The following is a 25,000-nucleotide window of genomic DNA, read 5'->3' on the forward strand; positions in this document are numbered from 1 at the left end:
GACGATAGGAAGAAATTCAGTCCACGACTGTGGATTCGGCGAGGCACGTAACGCAGCCTTAAGTTGCCTGTGGAAACGCTCCACCATCCCATTAGAAGTGGGATGGTAACTAGTGGTGCGTATATGATGCATTCCCAGAATTCGTGATCACTCACGAAATAAAACCGCTTCGAATTGGAAGTATCAGATGTGGTGTGCGAGAGAGACGACTGCGCTGGTATGGTCATGTGGCGAGAATGGATGAAGATAGCTGTGTGAAAAAGTGCTACACCCTAGCAGTTGAGGGAATCTGTGGAAGAGGTAGATCCAGGAAGACCTGGGATGTGGTGGGGAAGTACGACCTTCGAACATTAGGCCTCACCGAGGCAATGACTAGTGATCGAGACCTTTGGAAATATGCTGTGCTTGAGAAGACCCGGCAAGCCAAGTGAGACCTTGACCTCGTGGCCTATGCCAGGGGTGTAACCAGCCCAATTTATGCGTACCTTTCCTTCTGTTTGCAAAGACCTGTTGAGGCAAGTGAAATCGAAATCGAAATCAAATTCGATGACTGGCATCCGTGCTAGTGGAGCACTAAGAACACCATTCGAGCGTGATCGTTACCAGCGTCGCCTTACTGGCACTTGTGCCGGTGGAACATAAAAGCATTCGAGCGAGATCGTTGCCAGTACCGCTGGACTGGCTCCTGTGCAGGTGGCACATAAAAAACACCATTTGAGCGTAGCTGTTACCAGTACCGCCTGACTGGCCGTCGTGCCGGTGGCACGTAAAAGCACCCACTACACTCTTAGAGTGATTGGCGTTAGGAAGGGCATCCAGCCGTAGAAACTCTGCCAGGTCAGATTGGAGACTGGTGCAGCCATCTGGTTCGCCAGTCCTCAGTTAAATCGTCCAACCCATGATAGCATGGAAAGCGGACGTTAAACGATGATGATACATCACACTGCTGAGAAATAATGTCAGCTAATTTCTTTCTTCCATATCTTTCATTACCTGGATGTTGGAAGATGTATGTATGTATGAATGGCTGTGTGATAAGTAGCTTGCTAACCAACCACATGACTCCGAGTTCAGTCCCACTGCGTGGCACCTTGGGCAAGTGTCTTCTACTATAGCTTCGGGCCGACCAAAGCCTTGTGAATGGATTTGGTTGACGGAAACTGAAAGAAGCCCGTCGTATATATATGTGTATGTATATATATATATATATATATATATATGTGTGTGTGTGTGTGTGTGTGTGTGTGTGTGTGTGTGTGTGTGTGTGTGTGTGTCTGTGTGTGTGTGTGTGTATATTTGAGTGTCTGTGTTTGTCACCCCAACATCGCTTGACAACTGATGCTGGTATGTAACTTAGCGGTTCGGCAAGATAGACCGATTGAATAAGTAGTAGGCTTACAAAGAATAAGTCCTGGGGTCGATTTGCTCGACTAAAGGCAGCGCTCCAGCATGACTGAAACAAGTAAAAGAGTATACATACATACATACATGTTCCAACATCCAGGTAATGAAAGATATGGAAGAAAGAAATTAGTTGACATTATTTCCCAGCAGTGTGATGTATCTAAAGACCTTATAGCAATACTCCAGTAGCGTATAGTCAACCGAGTTGCTAGCAGTGTGTTACTTTATCAATCCTACAAACAGCCTTTATACAGATGTTCGACCTGCTAGAAAATCAGCCAAGGCTCTCTAAGATTACACCTTGAAAAATTAAAACCACAGTGTATAATCTAAATATACTGCACTTGAACTAAGGGTGTAGTTATGACGAACTTTTTCAGGTTTGTTTTATTTGGGGTTAAAAAACATCGCTGTGTACAAGCCATTAAAGAACTTGTGCATGATCAACGGTCCAGCAAGAAATATCTGACAAATCTTCTTCAAATTGCCCAATACCCTCATAAAAAAAAGACACCTTGGATAATAAGAGTAATAAGTGTAAGGAGATTTACAGGTGGAACACTTTTCCTCGTAAGTCTGCAGGATCTTGGCTATATCCAAGTTCAGCAAGATCAAAGTACGCCATAACCGCCTTCAAGTTAGGGGAGATGACTTTCATAACACTTTATTTATATGATAGAGTAGTATCCCTTGTCAATTCTAGCTATCAAGGCAAAACAAATCGATCAATTTTAAAGAGTAATCTTAAAATTTATTTTCTGAATTTTCTTCGATTACCGTTTTGCCTTTCAAAGTCCCACAGCTTTTATGTTTAGTATTTTTGTGTAAGCGTTATTTATTTATGTTTTATCTATACTAAACTTGTCTTTTTGTTTAGCTAATCTTCCTATGTATTATCGACTAGTCAGTACTTTAAACATCAGCAAGGTGGAAGATGGCGACGTTCTCCAATGTTGTAATGTAAGTAGTCTCTGTAGAAAATATTTTATGAAATACATATATTTCACCATCAAGTTTATTTCCACGTTCTTAACAGTTCTCAAACTGAAATGCCTGTTGTTTAAGCAGACACAGTGTTCTTCGGTGTCAGCAATAATCTTTCTTCAACCACGGACTTATGCACGTGTCTTTTCGACCTTTGTGTTTCCTATAGCCTATCTAGGTCGATTTTTTTTTTTACCTTCAACATTCAAAACATTAACACATATATTGCACTTAAAGTAATTCCTTTACTTATTAAACAATAGACTAAAATTATAACAATAAAAAATATATATTTAAGTAAATATCAAACTGAACTTTCGTAATTCTACGCGCTTGAAGTGTCAATATTATGCAACCTACTATAACACGATTAGTAAGGATGTAATCGATGGCTTTTGACAGTCGACACTTCAGTTAGAATTTCTATATTTTAGTAGAAAATGTCCTTTTTTTTTTCGCCCGTCCATTTCGCGCCAGACAAATTTGAATTGCACTAATTAATTAATTTGTCAAGATTGTGACCTGACAGTTATAATTTTAATTATTTCTACATGCCTACACAGCACACATTTTAGGAAATAGTTGTTATAGTTAAATTTACCCAGTTTGACTTCTATTTATTCGTTTTATCGATCTCACAATAATGAATAGCGGTAGCAACCTCTGTTCAATTTCAACTTGGAACGTCAAGTGCTGTAATTACATATCGCAAGATATATTTATCTGATATTCCGAGATGTAGTTAAATGCCGTATAGTGCACATCACTCTCCTTTAAGTTTCGTTATTTTGACAATGATTCGGACTTTTAAATAAGGTCACAGCTGTATGAGTGTATTATAATCTGTATGAGTGTATATTTTGCTGTTTTGCTCACCAGTAAGTACTAATTGTCTAAAACAAGGGCAAAAGATTATTAAGCCATCTTCCTGAAGCCGGTTGATTAGAAAAGACGTCCTTGACCCCCTGAACATCACGAAAGCAATAAATTAACAAAAGACTCCACCAAATTTTCAAAAATAACTGGTAGAAGTGACATGGCGCTACATTCAAATATATTTTTATGTTTTATTTACAACCAGTAATTATATGCACGGTACAGTTATAGATTTCTCATAGAGAACTATACTACTACTATGAGATATATGAAATGACCAAAACTACACAAATGATTTAAATATCAAATTTTGGGGTATTGAGACCTGGTATTATGGAGTGAACATTAACTCCATGGGACCATTCATCGTTTTATGACACAAACTTCATGTTTTAAAGTGATCTAAATTAAAATTTCCTGTCAAAATTTCGTTAATTCGTTTCAAACACAACTTAATAATGATAGTTACTTTACTAAATTTTTTGTTATTTTTAAAATCATTGAAACAAAGGTGTTTATATTAACAAAACTCAATTTATTTCTCATTGCTCAACTGTCTAATATGTTATGTAGTTTTAAATTTGTATTGGAAGTCAAGGATGTTTTTAAAACGTACAACATGGCACCTTGGGCAAGTGTCTTCTACTATAGCCTCGGGCCGACCAAAGCCTTGTGAGTGGATTTAGTAGACGGAAACTGAAAGAAGCCTGTCGTATATATGTGTGTGTGTTTGTGTGTCTGTGTTTGTCCCCCTAGCATTGCTTGACAACCGATGCTGGTGTGTTTACGTCCCCGTTACTTAGCGGTTCGGCAAAAGAGACCGATAGAATAAGTACTGGGCTTACAAAGAATAAGTCCCGGGGTCAATTTGCTCGACTAAAGGCGGTGCTCCAGCATGGCCGCAGTCAAATGACTGAAACAAGTAAAAGAGTAAAGAGAGCATTAGCAAGATTTCCAATTATTATTGATATTATTAAAGTGTTATCTGTCATATAACAGGTTACTTTGAAGTATTCTTCCACTTTGGATAATATCAGGAATCATGGCATACATACAGTAATTATAATTTATCAAATAAGACAAAATTTTCATTTGTATAACTCCTCCGTAATTTCCCTATCATTCTCTTGTCTCTCTGAGTCTTTCTTTCTCACAATGTGCATGTATCGTATTTCTTTACTCATTTCCTGTCACTAAGCCTCATATGTGCACTCATCCAGCAACTTTTATGTTAACTCTCTGTATCTCCCTTTTACTCTCTCTGTCTCTATATATATATATATATATAATAATGTTAATAATAAATGCTTCTCTCATTTCACAATGTCTCCATCAATGCTTCTTCTGAAAAAATAAAAATTTTCTCAAAATGTCTTACAAAACTATTTAAAATTTCACAGCCATCTTGCTTGTTTTGCTCATATTTATTTCCAGAAACTCAGCTAAAGTAGCAATTGCTGGTGGTGCTGTTTACTATACAGTTAAGCAGGGAGTTTGGAGTGATACCGGTGAAGGTTCTGCAGCCTTAGAAAATGTCCGTGAAACTATTCTACCTGCGACAGCTACAGAATACATTAGCAAGGTAAGGCTGAAATCAAAAACTTAAGCTTCTTCATGATTAGTTAACCTGGCAATGTAAAAGTGAAATCTTGTTGGCTTGGAAGGTTTTACAAAGGATCTATTGTTATTTTATGGAGATTTTTTTCTGACTAAACCTTAGAATAGTTCACAGAGGCCATAACACTGTTCTGACCATCTCTTTGACTAAATCTTGGGAGGGTCTACAGCAGCCATGGTCTTGTTCTCTCTTCCTCTCTGATTTAATCTTCGGATAGTTCGCATAAATCATGTCACAATTTTTCCTCTTCTGACTGGAAGAGTATACAAAAAGGCCATGGCACTCTTCCAACTCTTCTGATGAAATAATAAATTAAACTGCTGAGGTAGTCAGTATCTTCTTGCCATCTCTTGGCCCATGGAAGGATTTCAGTTCAGCACTAAACTTAACAGGATGCTTGTTATTCAGACACTTCTGCAGATTTCCTAAGCACAATATGCCTCTTCATTGTACTTATTTAGATCTAGATGAATTGGATTATTTAGAATTCATAAAATATAACTTTATTTACCTTGAGAAGAGGTTGTGTTCTAATGAATCTGCCAGGTCTTTAATTTAAGAGCCAATATTTCAGGCAGCGTTTGAATTTAAGTACCAATATTTTTTTCAAAGAAAGATTCCTCAAGTGTTTATTTACTTCTTCTTACAGTATGCAAACCTATTTTGCAAATTTTATTAAATTAACCCTTTCGTTACTGCATTTATTTTGAGATGTTCTGTTTCTTTCAATTAATTTTAAATATAACAAAGGATTTAGTAAAATAACTTAGTTATCATTAAGGAACATAAATTGTGACTAAGGTTTGGTGGAAGATTTTAATTCAAAACTTATGGAAACAAAACATTTATACTCAGAGCCAGAGCCAGTTTCAGCCAGGTTTGTAATGAAAGGGTTAAAAAAAAATTTCTTTTCCATTATGCTTACAAAATTAGTTTTTTTTTTTTTTTGCGGACTTTGCTTTTTGATCATTATGGTGGTTGAGGGGCAGTGGGTGGAAATAGAAAGAATTATGTCCTTTTATTATTAACACTGTACAGAATCGGTAATGAGATGTAAACTGTCTATTCTTCAGCTGGTAGTGTTTTTGTGTTGTGCATATTTTACTGTCCTATTTTAAACAGATGTTGATATGCCTCTGGTGATAGTGTGTGTGTTTTGCAAAAAGACAATGACAGAAAACTGTATCAAATACAGTGGCACATGTTTTACATTAATGAGAATACATGAAGCAAAACCTAAACAGATTGTTTTGATGTCAGAAAGCACAGTCAGTTTTAGAATATTTGTACCAAGATAACAAATAAAGTGGTGGAGTTGCAAAGGTACATTTGCCTTATAACAACCATCAACAAGTACTCTATTGATGGTAACGTTAATTTTAGGCACAAGGACAGGAACTTTTGAGCAAAAAGTGGTTAGTCAGTACCACTCTTTCTAATACTTGACTGGTATTTTTATCATAAACAGCAGTAACCCTGGCAATGCCGGGTAATCCAGCTAGTCATGTAATATGGAAATAACATATTTTAAGATTTGATAATCAGTTTCTTGTCTACAGGAGTGAAAGGCAAAGTTGACCTCAGCAGGGTTTGAACTCAGAATGCAAAGAGCTGCAACAAATACCATCAGGCATTTTCTCTGCTCTAATGATTCTACAGATCCATTGCCCTTGTATGATAATAATGATGATGATTCTAAGTTTTGGCACAAGGCCTGCAATTGTAAGGAAAGGAGGCTAGTCAATTACATTTGACCCCAGTGTTTATTTTATTGATCCTGGAAGGATGAAAGACAAAGTTGTCCTTGGCAGATTTTAAACTCAGAACATAAAGTTCGAACAAATGCTGCTAAGTATTTTCTCCAATGTGCTAATGATTCTCATTTCTTTATTGCCTACAAGGGGCTAAACATAGAGGGAACAAATAAAGACAGACAAAGGGATTAAGTCGATTACATCGACCCCAGTGCGTAACTGGTACTTAATTTATCGACCCTGGAAGGATGAAAGGCAAAGTCGACCACGGCGGAATTTGAACTCAGAACGTAATGGCAGACGAAATACGCTAAGCATTTCGCCCGGCGTGCTAACGTTTCTGCCAGCTCGCCGCCTTATGCTAATGTGCTAAGAATTCTGCTAGCTCTCCACCTTAATTATAATAATTTTCCAACTATAGAAATTTGGGCAGGATGGAGTTAGTTGATTAATCGATGACAGTGCTCAACAGGTACTTATTTTATTGACCCCGAAATGATGAAAGGCAAAGTCAACCTCAGTAGAATTTTAACTCAGAACATAGAGCTAGACAAACTGCCACTACACATTTTGTCCAGCATGCTAACAATTCTGCCAGCTTTCTGCCTTATTAATGATAATACTGATAATCCTGAAATTTGTTGGGCAGAGACTAATCGATTACATTGACCCCAGTGTTTGACTGGTGCTTATTTCATGAACCATGAAAGGATAAAAGGCAAAGTTGACCTCAGCAGAATTTGAGTCCTCATCATCATCATCTTTTAATGTCTGTTGTCCATGCTGGCATGGGTTTGGTGATTTGACCAGGGCTGGTAAGCTGAGGGGCTTCAGTCTGATTTGGCATGGTTTCTATGGCTGGATGCTCTTCCTAGTGTCACCACTCCAAGAGTGTAATGTGTGCTTTTACATGTCACTGGCACAGGTGCCAGTTGTGTGACAGCAGTATCTGCCACAACTACAATTTCTGTTGGCTTGGTCTGTCTTCTTCTTGAGCATGGCATATTGCCAAAGGTCTTGGTCATTTGTCATTGCCTCCATGAGGTCCAGCGCTTGAAAGGTGCTTTTTGCATGCCACTAGCACCAGTGCCTGTTACACAACACTGGCCACATTACCTCCATGAGGCCCAACACTCGACAGGTGCTTTTTACATGCCACCAGTACTGATACTAGATGCCTCTGTGAGGCCCAGTGCTCAAAAGATGCTTTTTATACACCACCAGCATGGGTGCCAATTACATGACACTATCAGCCACAACTATGATTTCACTTACCTTGATGGATCTTCTCAAGCATATTACCAAAGGTCTCAGTCACTAGTTCGAAGATCATGCTTCACCACTTCTTCCCATGTCTTCCTGAGTCTACCCTTCAACAGGTTTCCTCCACAGTTAGGGATCGGCACTTCTTTACACAGCTGTCCTCATCCAGATGCATCATATGACCATACCAGTGCAGTCATCTTTCTTGCACACCATATCTGATGCCTCTTATGCCCAACTTTTCTCTCAAGACTCTTACACTCTGTCATACATGCACACTGACATTGCACATCCAGCAAAGCATACTAGCTTAATTTCTTTCAAGCCTACACATGTCCTTGGTGGTCACAGCCCATGTTTCACTGCCATGTAGCACAACTGTTTGCACACAGGCATCATACAATCTGCCTTTCACCCTGAGGGAGAGACCCTTTGTTGCCAACAGAGGTAGGAGCTCTCTGAACTTCACCCAGCCTATTCTTATTCTTGCAGCTACACTCTTGGAGCACCCACCTCTGCTACTAACTTGATCACCTAGATAATGGAAGCTATCAACTACCTCTAGGTTACCCCACTGGCATTTGATGGAATCTATTTTTCTGTACATTTTTAGTGTTTATTGTACCTGTACACCTTCCACACACAAAACCTATCTTCCCAGTTAACCTTCCTCTGATATTGCTGCATCTCTTATATGTCCATCACTTACACTGGGTACACACCTTTCCTACAGATCGAGCAGGGCCATCTACCTGAAGGGATTTGTGATCTGTCTGCTTTCCTACTTACTAAGACTTTGGATTTTGTTAGGTTAATTCTAAGGTCCTTCAATTCTAGACCTTCCTTCTACAACTGAAACTTCTTCTCTAGTTCTGGTAGGGATTTAGCAATAAGGTCATCAGCATAGAGGAGCTCCCAGGGGCAGCCTGTTTTAAATTTCTCTGTTATTGCCTAGAGGACTATGATGGACAAGAAGACTGATCGCTACTTGAATTCATCGCTATACTCGTTGTGAACCCTCTCCTTACTGACAGCATTTCTGTACATGGCTTATACAGCTCTAACTAACCACTCATCTATCCCTAGTTTCCACATTGACCACAAGATAAGGGATCAGGGCACCCTGACAGAGGCTTTCTCCATGTCCCCAAAAGCCAAATACAGAGGTTTGTTTTTGGTTAGGTACTTCTCCTGTAGCTGCCGTACCAGAAATATAGCATCATTGGTGCCTCTCCCTGGCACAAAACCACACTGCATCTCATCTAAACTAACCCTGTCCTTAATTATTTGGGCTATGAGCCTTTCTGTAACTTTCATCACCTGATCCAACAATTTGATACCTCCAAGTATAGTAATAATACCTTTCTACTAATGATACAAGGCCTAAATTTTGCAGGAGGGGACTAGTCGATTACATCAACCTAAGTGTTTCACTGGTACTTAATTTATTGACCAAAAGGATGAAAGACAAAGTCGATCTCAACGAAATTGTGCCTGGTGTACCCTTATCAGATGGGTAGCCATGATAGGTATATTGGGCTTCGTATATTTGTACCCCAGTGTCACTTTGATGTCATGTATTGCTCACTCACTCACTCAATAATGACAATAATAATAATAATAATGGTACAACAGTTGCAGTATTGAACTGGTTTTATTACTTCTGCTTTTCCAGATTCCATCACCAGGGAATGCAATTACCTCAGGTCTTGGTATGTGGAATGGAGGTAAGTGATTCATTATGTCTTCAAGAATTAACAGAGCTACATTTACAAAAGTTTACTAAAGCTTTTATTACTGTAAACAATGAAATTGACCAATTGAAACTCCTCCACACTCAAACCCTTGTTGCTCATATCTGAACTGAACTAAACTAAACAAGATTTTTGATATGACCATGTGGTAAAGATGTTTACTTAGCAAACATAGGGGTTAAAGTTTAATCCTACTGTGTGATACAATAAGCTAGGGTCTTCAGCTATAGCCATAGATTACCAATTCTTTGTAAAACCAAAAATGCCTGTCTGTCAGTATGTATGTAATATAGTTGACAAGCTCAAGAGCCAGGAATTCTTGCAAGGACAGATTGCACAAATCCCTCTCACTCGATACTACTCCTACTTCAGTTGAAGGGTCTTTGTCTTGCAAGTTACTTGGAGACCTTGCTGGTGCTGGGGTCTCCTAAAAGTCACCTAGTACACTCTGTAAAGTAGTTGTATTAGGAAGGGCATTCAGCTATAGAAAACATGCTAAAGTAGACACCAGAGCTTGATGCAGTCGTCTAGCTTGCCAGCTCCTGTCAAGCTATGCATTCCATGTCAGCATGGAAAACAGACATTAAATGATGATGATGACCAGCTTTGGAAAAGGCAATTTTCTGCAACCAAATACTCTTCATTACTAAACTTTCTTTTCAAGGAAGGTGCTCATTCAGTTGGTCTTCACTGGGCTGCTGGACATATTGTGCATGCTTAATACATATGATTCTGCAATCAAAACAGTATCAATGCAAAGACATGCAGAAACATACATGCATGCACACACACACACACATACACACAGAGGGCTTCCACACAATTTTTATCTACCAAATTTCAGTCATGGAGCATTGGACAGCCTGAGGCTACAGTAGAAGACATTAAATGCCACATAGTGAGAGCAAACCTGAAACTGCCTGGTTGTTGAATGAAATTCTTAATTACACACAGTCATGCCTATCCAAAATTTTAGGCATTGGTTGCTGAAGATATAAGTAAAATAGATTTGGTTGGTGTAAGTTGGCAGAATTTCTTCTGGATGTAATTAAAAGGAGTGTTAAAATTTTTACAGTGCTTGAGTTTAGAGTGTGTTGTATGTGGCTTATAGTTAATAAATACAATAACAACAGAGTTGCAAGGATTGTATATGAGGGTTATCAGCATCTTGGCTCACAGTTTTAGTTTTTGCAGTAAATAATCCCAGATTGCTACTGGTTTAAGGACAAGTTATTTAACTCTACCTATCTCAATTCATTTCCATAACTTTAAGTGTCAATTTTAGATCAGCTAAACAACAGTGTACTAATTTAGTTCTTTTAGGAGGCAGAAAGCCAGTGCTTTTATTTGTTCCAGGTGTTGCCTGAACAAGTTTTTAGATTGTATTAAACTATATTTCTGGATGCATATCATTAAAGATTCCAAAAAATTTATTGGAGAAAGTTAAGGGACCAGTTTTAAATTCCTCTTGTAAGGGGAGATCTGTTTACTTGTGCTATTTAGAGCAATTTTATAGGGCAGAATGAAATCATCTCCAGCTACTCAGGCCCAATTATACCAAACCTAAGCACCTTTTTAAATAGATGATGAGAGACTAATCAAATTAGCCAACAAAATCTCTGTAAATATGAAACAGTATAAAACCCCAAAGTTATAACAATAGATAAATTGAATAAATACATTGCTAAATTGTAGGTAACATTCCTACATGTTAGTTAAGTGTTTGACATAAAAACATTTTAGATGTCAAGTCCTTACTTCTGCAGATTTATGTATAAATTTTAATTTGTAAATTATTTGTTGCAAAACAGAAAAAGGGTTAACTGGATTAGCGCACACACACAAAGTTAATGAACAGGTTTTGTAATTATGGATATTTACACTTGAATAATGTTAATGCTAGTTGCCTTCCCTAGCCTCTATTCAACTACCTGGTTGCATACTCTTTCCACACACACACACACACACTCTCTCTCTCTCTCTTTGATGTCCATATCAATAGTCATTTCTTTTCTGTCTCTCACTCTCCAGGACTGCAGCCATCTAGAAATCATTCCCTGTCCATGTTTGTACTGCTGAGATTGTTTAAACTCAATAATCTCACAATTCATGTAAAAATAGTATATTACTTCTCTTGTTCATATAATTTATACATACATAAACACATACCTGAATGTTGTCTTTCAGCCCAGCACTCCTGTTTGAGGAGAGCTGTGATCAAAGATGTCCTGGTCACCATCATTCTGTCTTTTCCAAAATCCATAATTACATTAAGTGATATATATATCTTTTATTAAAATGGTAGGGTGAGATTTTGCTGCTATTTCTAGTATCAAGTGACCGTTTTGAGACACCTTTGTTAGCTTATTACTCCTGAGTGTGTATGTTTTACATGCAAGTATAAATTCATTGGATTAAGTGGTGTTATCATTAAATGCAATGCTGTCTTGACTTATTTCTCATACTCTGTTAATATCAAATAGTTTTTTTTTTTTTTTTTTCTTTCTGAAACAATGTTATCGCATCATTTTAATATATGTTTATTTCAACATGTTATTTATTCTTTCCCACAGGTGTCCAAACAGTGTTCAGTTTTATCGCTAATATTCCCAGTAATGTGAAATACTACAGTAAGGTAGCTGTTACTGAAGCTGTATCTGTTGTCAGAGGAAGTTAACTGATGTAGCATTGTTATTTTCTTATAGTCTATATATGTACGCACTTGCATACATACATAACCGAGCCATCTTGTGCTTGCTGGCACATATACATTAAAATATAAGTGACAAATACATACAGCCACCAAGTAAGTCAAACTAAGAAGAAAAATCTATAACAAAATAAAAGCTGATCATTAGCTGAAGAATACTCACAAGGAGTAAAATCATGTTGGAATTGGTTACTGAAAATATTACTTTCGATTTGGAATTACCTAACATGATACAAAAATCAGAACCCACCCTTTATAAAGGAAAGGAAAAACAAGAAAGATTACAGTTTTTCTTTTTGTCTCTTAATAATAACATATGGACTCTTCTGTAATGCAATGTGTTTCTTTGTAGATTCCATACTTTGCTGAGTTTTTTTAAACATTGATTGGGGGTTGAAGTGGCTAGAATAAGGGAGAAAACAGAAATCTGTATGGGGAAAAAAAGTAAATTATATTTATTTATGTTCAAAGAAATGGCTTCCTTGTTATTCTTTACTTTTTTTCTTGTTTGATTCAAATGGTTGTCATCATCATCATTGATTTTTCATAGGTTGAACAGATCTACAAGACAGCTACACCTCATCTTTAATGTACTGTATTATTAGATATGAACTCACCATTTACTCTTAGCTTTTCTCTGATGTATCTTTACCACAAACACCATCATCATCAAATTGTAGCGCTTATTTAACTGTTGTGTATCATTAATAAATATTTACCAGGATGGACAATTGATGATATTGTGCAACACAAGAAAGATTTGTATTTTATTGATGTGATGAGGATCAAGATGAAAGATGTTGAAGTGAGATTTATTAACGATCCTTTCTACTATAGGTGGAAGGGCTGAAATTGTGGTGGGAGGAGATATGTGGCTCACATTGACCCCAATGCTCAGCTGGTACTTATTTCTTCGACCCTGAAAGGATAGAAAACAAAGTCGACCTTGGTGGACTTTGAACTCAGAACGTTTAAACCAAGGAAATGCCACTAAGCATTATGTCTGGCATGCTAAGGATTTTTTAATAACATCCAACTTTTAGAATATCTACTATTGTTATTGTCAGCATTGGTTTAACGTTAATATCTGATTCTTTATGCTGACATAGTATTGGACAGGTCTACAATTGGGCCAGCTACCCCTTTTTCCTCAATCCTGCATCATCATGTCTCTGGTACAACATCTCATGTTTACTTCTACTACAGATACCATCCATTATCATCATATATCTTTTAGTCTTCATTCAATTTAGTATTGCATATGTATCACATCATAACTCATTTCTCTCCCTCTTCTACTTCAAACATCTATATCTCACTATGGACACCAAAGAAGACTGTGTGGCCACTCAGTTGAGAGCCTTTGTTCCGGGAATCTTGTTGGAGCCTTGGTAAAGGCCTCTCTGGATTTGTCAATCTTGCATACAGCATCCTTGAATAGTTGTTATCCATTCAAATAGTCTTAATGTTCACCAGATTGCAGAATATACTCTAATATACAGGTACTCTGATAAAGGTTTTGCCTTTTCAAAACCATCAGATGCGAAGTGCCATGGTTTTGTGTCTTGATAACATTACACCGCTACGAATATCCCCATATTGCCGAGAAAAGGAAATTAAAATGTCTTATAATTTCAATGCAAAAAAAATAAAGTAAAAACCGAATATTATAGTTATGAAGGAGTTACCTCCCTTGTTAATCTCCCTTCCGAATCAACCTTGATTTTATAAATTATTGTAGTTATATCCATTCTCATGTAATGCTTTGAACCTCGCTTGTTTCCCTTGTTAAAACGCAATTTTAAATAGTGTCAATGTAATACTGATAGAATGGCACTAGCTGACACACATGACGTGTTGGTGCCATCCTCTTCGAAATTAATCCTCCAGAGCTAACTATTGTCATTGATCACCAGCTCTGTAAGCAATAGAAAAAAAAAATAATTTGTACCACAGTTATGATATTGATGTTAATTTTATTTTCCATTCAATTCTCTCTTATTGATCAAATTTGATTTCTAACATGACAAGCAAATATTGGTGGTGAGAGCAGTTGTTTAAATTGACCCCAGTACATGACTGGTAATAATAATGGCAGTCTCTCGAGTCCTTGGTGAACAACCTGCAGAGATGATTTGCTTATAGCGATGGAATATTAGTGCTATATATGAACTCACTTTCCATCAGATAACATTACCTATACAGGTGCACAGTCTATCACACGTCACATGTCGAGGGGATCACAGAGCAACATGAGATGAAGTATTTTACTTACGAACACAACGCACCGCTCGGTCCGGGAATCTTGCAATCGTGAGTGCAACAACCTAACTGCTAGGCCTCGCAGCCTTAAATATGTAATGAAAATCTAAGTTGATCTTGGCTGGAAACTGCCATCTTTTTTATTGCTTAGTCGTAAGGAAAAAGTGTTGAGGAACCTTCAAGACTAGTGGGAGGAGGGTATCTTCAAACTGGAGAGCTTTTAGAAGCTCAAATTCTTGCAACTGAGTGTACTAAAACCACTCAAATACTAGGTGGTGTAGTGCTGAGTAACATCTACTATCCATAAATTCAGAACGTGAAGGACTATAACTAAATACCACAAGATATTTCGTTCATCCGCCTATTCATTAAAAATCACACCTTCGTGAACGAAGCAGAATCATTAGCATGCCATAAGAAAATGCTTGATGGCATTTCTTCCAGCTTTGTGTTCTAAGTTCAAATGAAGACTTTATTATCCTTTTGGTATCAAGAACTAGGGTCGATGTAATTGGCTTGCCACCTACCCACCAAGATTACCAGCCTTATACCAAAATTTGAAAGAACTTTTACATCGATTATACATGAATATGTGAAGGCACATGGCCTAGTGGTTAGAGCATCGGTCGAGGGATCACAGGTTCGAATCTCAGACCGGGTGATGTGTGTTGTGTGTGTTTATGAGCGAAACACCTAAGCTCTGGCAGAAGGTAATGGCGAACCTCTGCTGACTCTTTCGCCACAACTTTCTCTTACTCTTTCCTCTTGCATCTTGCAGCTCACCTGCGACGGACCGGTGTCCTATCCAGGTGGGAAACCTATACGCCAAGGAAACTGGGAAACCGGCTCTAATGAGCCAGGCATGGCTCTAGAAGGAACAAACAAATCCGTAAATATAGCCACATCATCTCTCTCTCTATATATATATATAATTATTTGACTGTCTGTTCCCTATACATTCTCAAATGGCTTCCCCAAATCAGATCAAATTTTACAAGGTAATAGTATTACATCCTGTGAGTTTCAACATGTAATTTTTATTTTCATTTGGATTAAAACAATGTATACAGAAATAACCTTTCTATACTCAATTAGAGTAAAGGACATTTTATACCATGACGATGATGTCACATTTTGTATATGAGTGTGTGTGTGTTTGTGCATTCGTTACATATGATATAGTAAAGGACATTTTATAACAGGACAGTACATTTTGTATGAGTGTGTGTTTGCGCATTCATTATGTAAATGTAATGTGTGTGTCAGTATGTGAGTGTATGTGTGATTGTCAATTAGACTGATGTAACCTGGCTATGTGAAAGAGCTATACTGGCTCCAACTAATGAAATGGTTGATAAACTCAATCATGAACTTCTTCAAAAATTAACAGATACTTCAGAAATGACTTTTCCATCAATTCACACAACAGTCGATCAAGATCAGGCTGTTCAATACCCTGTTGAATTTCTGAACACATTTAAACCTACTGGGATGGCACCGCATAACTTGAGACAAAAGCTAGATGCTCCTATTATGTTGCTTAGAAATATTGACCCACCTCGTATGTGTAATGGAACTCTATTGTTACTTCCATAAAGCCCCATGTCCTACAGGCAACAATCAAAATAGTTAGTCACAAAGAAGAAAATGTCTTTATTCCAAAATTTCCTTTCACACCTACAGGTGTTCCATTTAAATTTAAGAGGCTTCAGTTTCCAGTCAAACTAAGTTTTGGTATTCCCATTAACAAATCTCAGGATCAGTTCTTCAAGGTAGTTGGACTTCATCTCCCTACTACATACTTTTCCCACAGCCAGCTCTATGTTGGTTGCGCACGAGTTGGAAGCAGCAACAATTTATTCATTCGGATACCAACAAAAATTGCACAATGAATATTGTTTACCCTGAGGTGCTTCATGATTGACAGATTTTCAGTTTTAAATTCTACTATTACAATTTGGATATTTTAAAATAAAATATAGATATTTGAAATAATTATGAGAAAAAAATGTCTTCATATTTAACGTTTACTAATCTCAATAAAAACAACAGTAACCCTAGCAACGCCGGGTCATTCAGCTAGTCATGTAATATAGAAATAACATATTTTAAGATTTGATACTCGGTTTCTCGTCTACAGCCAGCCTCACAATAATTTAGCATATTTTGAAACCTGGAACAAATTTGTGAACATCAGCCTTTTAATTCGTAACGTTGTTTGTGTACAAGGGGCATAACTCTGAATTTGCTTGATTAACTTAACAGGTTACACTACCAATTCATACTTGTTTAACCCAAGGACAGTCCTGATCGCGTAGACCTATGATCAAAGATATTCTAGTCATGCCCACCGTGTCTTTTTTTTTTTTTTTCAAACATCGTATATCTAGGACTACTTTATTATATAGTTTGAGATGTATACCTTTCTAATGAAGATACAATTCAGTTTTCTTGCTTACAAGCGTTTTTTCTTTACTTGTTTCAGTTATTAAAATGTGGCCATCCTGGGGCATGGCCTTGAAGAGTTTTTAGTGGAGCAAATTGACCCCAGTCCTTTTTTTTTTTTTTTTTTAATAAAGGACTGGTACTTATTCTATTGGTATCTTTTGCCGACCAGACCGCTATGTAACAGGGGGCGCAAACACACCATCAGTTGACAAACAGACACAAGGGACATACACACATACGATTTCAGCTTCCGACCACAAAAACCACTCACAAGGATTTGGTCGGCCCGAAGATACCTGCCCAAGGTGCCACGCAGTGGGACTGAATTCGGAACTATGTGGTTGGGAAGCAGGCTTCTTACCACAAACCCACGCCTTTTATTTATTTATTTGATAATTTAAAATTTAAGGTATACTTTTTTAATGAACACTCGTGCATTATGAAAGGACTAATAAACCACGTTGTTAATGTATGTATGCACTGTTGTGTAAATTAGATTGATCAGTTTAGCTGAATCCTAATTTATATACACTATAAATAATTATTGTCTATTAATCTCAGTGGTAACTACAACAAAGGACTACCTGCATGCAGTAAATCAGGGCTGACCTGGGGCTATACAATTTCAACAAATTTACTCTTGCTAAGTCAGAGGAAACCATTACTTTTCGCATAAGTTTTGTGATTGAATTAGGGAGCCGAAAACTGTGGACGATCGTCGTATGTATGTATGTGTGTGTGTCTTTATATGTTTGTCTGTCCCACAGCTTGACAACAGGTGTTGGTTTGTCTACGTCCCCGTAAACTAGTGGTTCGGCAAAATGACCGATATAATAAGTACCATACCAGACATAAAAAGTAGGTACAGGGATTCAACTTGTTCAACTAAACCCGTCAAGACGGTGCCCAAGCTTGGCCGCAGTCTAATGACTGAAACAAGTAAAAAGATAAAGAAAACTATAGTATAGCTATAAGTTCTCTACAAACTCCCAATACCACTAAATCTTAAAATATAATTCCAGGCATCGTAGAACAAATAGCTAGAAGTCCTTGACAAACGTAGTTCACATTGTCTCAAACCTAGAATTCGTTTCACTTACATTGTTAATACCACAGAAAGTGGCATGACTGTTACTGTCTCACAATTTTTCTTCCTCAAAAGAATTGTGCTTCAGTATGAAATATAATGAGCTCCTAGCACAGAGATACTGTACATGATCCACATGTACAGTGTCTTTGTAGATAGTGTTCGTTTCACTGTGTTTCTCCTTGTCTCTTATTTGTTTCTCTGACATTTGAAAATTCCAGCGATGTTTGCAAAAGTATATATGTAAATAAGATGTCACTTGTTATTTAGCCATCATTCAGAAGACTTGTTCTCAAAGGTGTTCCAACGTGACAATCCGTTTTCATCAGACATAGTGTATTCAGGGTTACGTTATCTAACGTGTGCTTCCTTTTTCTTCAGTACGGTCGGTTGTTATTTGTGGGGTAACTCGCTTGGTATTCTTAGCAAGTCCCACACCCATACAGATGATTCCGCGTTGATTCACTACAACATGATAGGAAGACATAATGGGCGTTGACCTCTTAGAGACAAGAGCGAAATAAGCTGAGTATGATCCATGGGATGTAGATCATTTACTTGTATGAGTGGCAGAGCATAAATGAGATTATAAAGTGCCACAAGAAGAACTGACCAAACTTCTGCTGAGATTGGAAAGTTTTCTCTGGAATATCCAGGTATGTTAGTTAGTTAGTTAATTTTTTGGCTCAAAAAGCAAAAAGCAAGGCCATGTAGGGGGACATGGAGTTATGTACAGGGTGGTGTTCATGTAAAGAGTTCAGGCCACTTGTGGTCAAGGGAAGCTTTGAACCGAGCGGTCGTCGGCATCTTCATCATCTCGTCCGGCAGCTTATTCCACGGATCCGCAACCCGGACGGAAAAAGCCCCTGCATGCCGTAAAATCCAGCAATGGCTCATATTTAATACAGATGAGCAATGTTTGAGTTTTGGTAGTTACTCTGCATCATAGTCTCAAGAAAACAAAGTTAGACCATCATCCAAAGTGTTATCATCAATTTTAAGATCATGTCGAAACTACGTCATGTAATCTTCTGCGCCCTTTTTCAAGTCCACGATCTTCATTGAAGCCAAACTTCTTGTACAAAATCTAGATTAATCTGAACATAGCACATTGCTCCTATAACTATATCGGCTCACTCACTCCGTGTCGATTAGAGGTGTCGACCATGGTATTCACCAGGGGACCTGTCTCAATGTAAAAAAATGATAATAGATACCAAATTACAAAAGCGAGTTTATAAGAGCCGTGTGTGCGTGCGCGCGCATCTAACAGTGCGTTGTCTAATACAAACATGAAGGAAAACACCATTCTACATTAAGTGAGTTTTGTAACACTGAATGATGCTTTAATATTTTAGATATATTACTAGGAGAGACCTGGTTTGATTATCCACGCCCGTGACCACAATATGAGTTCAGCTTCCTGAATATGATAAAAATAAACTAAATATAAATATCGAATATTAAAAAATCCGACACGCCAGGTGGCTGCTCTTTGCTCTGTTCCTTTCTATTGAGAAATAATATGTTATGGGATGGTTCACTGTCTTTGAGGAACTATAGAAATAATTGCTACGTTCAAACACTCGTGACATACAAGTATTAATACAAATGCTGAATGTGTGGGTGTCTTTTGTTCTTTATTGAATATAAATGAGACTATTTCGAACACAATTAGCATTTGTCTGTTCTGCAGACGATCTGATATATATATAAAAAAAATAATAATAATCACATACAAACAAAATAGAGAACAAAATTAAAAAAGAAATTATACACTAAGTACAAAAATAGGAACATTGTTCTACTTCTGCAATGAGTGAACTTAAATAGTGTTTGATAAATAAAAATGCCAGAGACTGTAGATAACAACTGGTTCGCTGCTTTGGCAGATTCCGACTCAGAAGAAGAATTAATTAAAAAATTTTGTATCTAAATGTCAATTTAACTTCGCTGAGGGTCACAGCTGGTAGTAAGCAGCTGAAACAGCGTTCAGCTTCCCACTTAAGTTACATATTTATTTAATTACCAATTTACGAAGACAACATCATCTATAGAACGTTACTTAAAACCTATTTAAAACTCGTATCATGTAATAGGCAGTTAACCAACCTGTTTAGAGAATGGGAAGATGTAAAACCGAAAATAGCTTATCTGCGTTACTCACACAATTTTTTCCTTTCTCCTTTCTCCAGTTTGTTAAATGTCAGTTTGACTACGACGGGGTTTCAACTTGCTGAAATGCCTGTGCAGTCAGGTCTATTAATGATGATGTCACAGTAGCCAGTTCTAACCGTGATGAGGCCATAGTGGTTGTTCAGTCTGTGGAGATGTCGTATTTACAAATGCTAAAATAAAGAGTCAGATATCAAAGTCCATTACTTGATATTTTATCATTGTCAATGTGATAACAATCATCCCGGAAACATCAAGATGAGTAACTTCTGAGTTTAAGACTGAACGCTTGAAGCAAAAAAAAAAAAAGTAAGAAAAGAAAAGAAAGGAAAAAATGGACTAATATTTCGATGTTAAATGCCAATGTAAAGTTAGAATTTTACTAGGATTACTCTTATGTGCATAATTGGTGGCCATGGATGATACAGCTGAAATATAAAAGTTGCTGACAAAATTATGTCGTTTGGGATTACTCTGAAAGTCCTCACATATCATCATCCACTTCAATAAATTGTGATGCTGCTTGATTCTGGATGGCATATATATATGGGCAGCGGACTTGCGGTCGTAGGATCGCGGTTTCGATTCCCAGACCGGGCGTTGTAAGTGTTTATTGAGCGAAAACACCTAAAGCTCCACGAGGCTCCGGCAGGGGGTGGTGGTGATCCCTGCTGTACTCTTTCACCACAGCTTTCTCTCACTCTTTCTTCTGTTGGCCAGCTCACTTAGCCAGTGGGGTGGCGTCATTTGAAGGCTAAAACAATGCGAAGCGCATTGTGACCAGCGATGTGTAGCAACATCTGATAGCCTGGTCGGTCACGTGATCACGTAATACATATATATATATATATATATATATATATAATGTATTTATGCATGCACGCATGTAATACAAACAAAAGCTAAAGCACTTTTGATGCAATGAAAGTTGAAATTTCATCTTTAAAGCACTTTTGATGCAATGAAAGTTGAAATTTCATCTTTAAAATACGTCTCTATATTTGAGTATACGTTATTGATCTTTCCACTGAAAAGTGTTATGATCCCATCTGGTCAATGGTGTGGAATCTGTTTTATGTAACACACTCAATCATTCATTCTCGGAGATTTAATCAGCATATATCATAAGAGGTGAACGTGTAAAATACGTGTAGTGTGAGATCAAAGATATTGGGACAGACTGTACATTGAACCAAATAAAGTCCAAATTATTCATTCACCACAGAATTTTATGTACATTATCTACCCACCTCTGAGAGACAACCTAACTGATTATCCAGTGATGTCAGAGTAGTAAAGAATAATAAGCAAGAAATGGTTGATTAGATAGTTCTACATATATTAAGGAATGCTACACTTGGACATATCGTCAGTGTTGTATCGTGAAGTCACTGTTTTGGGTTTTACATCATTTTCCTTCTTTCAGGCGAACCAACATAGGTTGATCAAGCCTAGACTTGTGTCCAAGAGGCATTCTACTGACCTTTTCCCAGCCAGACCTATCCTGGTGCTTTCTCAACAGCTTCTTTGTTATTCGTAATGAATATTCTTCAGCTCACTCTTGTAATGTCCAGGTCTCCACGAATCTTACTCGGATGACGAACTACGAGCCCTCAACTATCGACCTCCACTAGTAAACTCTTACCTCTTCCTTGCTGTCTAGCATTTTCTATGAAATAATTTAACAGTATATTGCTAACTTCAGTACAACAACGGTCAAGTAATCAATACATTTTTACTTGTTTCAATCATTGGACTGGGATCATGCTGGCGGTACTAATGTCATGGAGTTTTAGTTGGTCATATTGAGTTCAGTACTTATTTCGGTGTGGTACTTTGTGGGTGTGTGTGTGGAGGCACATGGCATAGTGGTTAGAGCAGCGGACTCGCGGTCGAGGGATCGCTGGTTCGAATCTCAGACCGGGCGATGTGTGTGTTTATGAGCGAAGCACCTAAGCTCCACGCGGCTCTGGCAGAAGGAAATGGCGAAATTCTGCTGACTCTTTCGCCACAACTTTCTCTCTCTCTTTCCTCCTGCATCTTCCCGTCCATGTGGGGAACCTATACGCCAAGGAAACCGACCCTATGAGCCAGGCATGGCTCGAGAAGGAACAAGCAACGTTTTTTCTTTTTTTTTCTGGTGGGGTAACGAAAACCTAGGTTAAGGGATACAAAAGAATAGAACATAAATAACAACACAGGTGTAAGAGCACACATACATACATATGCAACAGGTTCCTGTCAGTCAAACTTCGCATAAATCATGGTCAATTCCATGCTATAGCAGTATGTTTTCCAAAAAACCATGCGGTAAGGTCGGACCCGTAATCACGTGCTTGTGAACCGAGCATCATAACAACAGCCCTGTTAGCAACCATACGTTCTTGTTTAATTAATACCATTGTTTAGAAATATAATAATTATATCAAGTTGCGGAAAAACAAGGCCTGAACTTTTCTGGAGTAAGAGGTTAGTCGATTACACCAACCCCAGTGCACAACTGGTACTTATTTTATCGACCTTGAAAAGATGACAGACAAAGTCAACCTCGGCTGAATTTGAACTCAGAACATGAAGACGGACGAAATGCCGCTAAGCATTTTGCCCGGTGCGCTAACGATTCTTATTTCTTTTTTGCCCACGAAGGGCTAAACACAGAGAGGACAAACAAGGAGAGACTAAGGTATTAAGTCGATTACATCGACCCCAGTGCATAACTGGTACTTAATCTATCGACCCTGAAAGGATGAAAGGCAAAGTCGACCTCGGTGGAATTTGAATTCAGAACGTAACGGCAGACGAAATACTGCTAAGCCATTTCGCCCGGCGTGCTAACGTTTCTGCCAGCTCGCCGTCTGGTACAAAAAAGAGAAACTGGATTCAGTATGTAAATGTAGTGCATATCTGTGTGCGTCTACACACACACATACACACACACACACACACACAATTTAGCAGTAAAGCTAAATAAATGCCAAGAGTTCAAGCGTTGCACTCATCAGTTTGAATATGCAATACACGAAACTCTTGACCCACTTTCGTAGCTTTACAATTAAAAAATAAAAACTGCAACAGTAATATATCAGATAACAATAACAACGTTCTCTAACTTCGGCTTATCTCAAAGCGGAAACACGGCGTAGAAGAATGTCTATAAATACCACAATGAAATTAACCTGGTACCCTACCGATTTTAACACCCTATCACCGATGTATTGGATGGCAATAATAATATGTAATACTAAATATGCAATATAATTATACATACTGTATTTGTAAGATCGTTCATTTATAGAAGGGATGGAAGGGTTACACAACTGACTCGGCTATGGTGTATTATGTTACTGGTACTTAATCTATCGATCTCGTGGGAGGACAAGATGAAAGACAGAATCGGCTTTAGCGGGATTTGAACTCAGATCACTGAGAGAAAAGTATCACGAAGCACTTTTCTGTTCGTACCAATCCACTAGCATCATATTCTTTTCTACTCTAGGCACAAGGCCCGAAATTTTTTTTGGGCGGGGGGCAGTCGATTAGATCGACCCCAGTATACAACTGGTACTTAATTTATCGCCCCCGAAGGGATGAAAGGTAAAGTCGATATCGGCGGAATTTGAACTCAGAACGTAAAGACAGACGAAATACTTATTTCTTTACTACCCACAAGGGGCTAAACACAGAGAAGACAAACAATGGCAGACAAACGGATTAAATCGATTATATCGACCCCAGTGCGAAACTGGTCCTTAATTTATCGACCCCGAAAGGATGCAAGGCAAAGTCGACCTCGGCGGAATTTGAACTCAGAACGCAGCTTGTGATATTAATGGGCACAGCCCCTTCTTCCTGATTAATCTTGTTATTAATAATTAAATAAGGCGACGAATTTGCAGAATCGTGAGCACTGGGGATACTCAACTGGTGTAATCGACTATCCTCCTCCCCTAAGTTTCTGACCTTGCGCCTATAGTAGAAAGTATTGTTAATAATAAAATAAAAATTAAAATAAGAATACATTTGCGACCACAGCGAGGAAAGGTACAAACGAACCAACGAGGGAAGCCTGCTTTATGTTACATGGTCTGGTAAAAATAGCAGTCAAAATCCCTCAAATCATTCACTACTGTCTTAAAAACATAAAAAGAAAGAACACAGATAAAGTACAGTTCTATATTTAAGAGATGAGGAATTATGTACATTATTTGCATTATTTACATTCGACGGATATTTTCCTCATCTTGTCTGTTGTTAACATATGCCCACGGGCATATGGCGTAGGGATTAAGAGCGCGGGCTACTAACCCCAAGATTCTGAGTTCGATTCCAAGCAGTGATCTGAACAACAATAATAATAATAACAACAACATCGAAGAATACCTTAGGAATGAGAACCCAGGTTCGAAATTTCCCCAAGACACCTGAAGAAGGCTGAAGGGCATATCAGCCGAAACGTTGTGTTAACAACAGACAAGATGAGGAAAAATATCTGTCGAAAGTAAATTATGTAAATAATGTACAGATAAAGTAGTTTTTGATATTATTAAAAAGCAGAGCTGGTCATAGCGAGTAAATCTCAGATCATATATCTTCTCTCGCAAAGCTGACATGGGGCTAAACAACAGCTGGAGAAGAATCTGAGTTGATGGATAGAGGCTAGAGTCT

General features: G+C 37.8%; 2 protein-coding genes across 2 annotated transcripts in view; both read left to right on the plus strand.

Annotated features, from left to right (window-relative positions):
* The window catches only part of LOC115216330 (hydroxysteroid 11-beta-dehydrogenase 1-like protein), a 187,044-nt gene extending 185,770 nt beyond the window's left edge, over nucleotides 1-1,274 (plus strand). The window contains exon 8 of the transcript XR_005000986.1: nucleotides 1,219-1,274. The gene's annotated coding sequence lies outside the window, so the exon portion shown is untranslated. The remainder of the gene's footprint in view (nucleotides 1-1,218) is intronic.
* Nucleotides 1,275-2,262: 988 nt separating this feature from the next.
* Nucleotides 2,263-12,833, plus strand: LOC115216594 (MICOS complex subunit MIC13). Its single transcript, XM_029786061.2, has 4 exons — nucleotides 2,263-2,364; nucleotides 4,699-4,846; nucleotides 9,575-9,626; nucleotides 12,227-12,833. The coding sequence occupies exons 1-4, from the start codon at nucleotides 2,339-2,341 to the stop codon at nucleotides 12,328-12,330; spliced, it is 330 nt and encodes a 109-aa protein (XP_029641921.1). The 5' UTR covers nucleotides 2,263-2,338; the 3' UTR covers nucleotides 12,331-12,833.
* The last annotated feature ends 12,167 nt before the right edge of the window (nucleotides 12,834-25,000 follow it).

Source organism: Octopus sinensis, linkage group LG10 (assembly GCF_006345805.1).
Source record: "Octopus sinensis linkage group LG10, ASM634580v1, whole genome shotgun sequence".
Classification (NCBI taxonomy): domain Eukaryota; kingdom Metazoa; phylum Mollusca; class Cephalopoda; order Octopoda; family Octopodidae; genus Octopus; species Octopus sinensis.

Bases quoted from the DNA above. Each gene is read 5' to 3' on its own strand.
- LOC115216594 (XM_029786061.2), top strand. From the start codon at position 2,339: ATGGCGACGTTCTCCAATGTTGTAAT. The intron at 2,365-4,698 runs GTAAGTAGTCTC...ATTTATTTCCAG, and splicing joins ACGTTCTCCAATGTTGTAAT to AAACTCAGCTAAAGTAGCAA. The intron at 4,847-9,574 runs GTAAGGCTGAAA...CTGCTTTTCCAG, and splicing joins CTACAGAATACATTAGCAAG to ATTCCATCACCAGGGAATGC.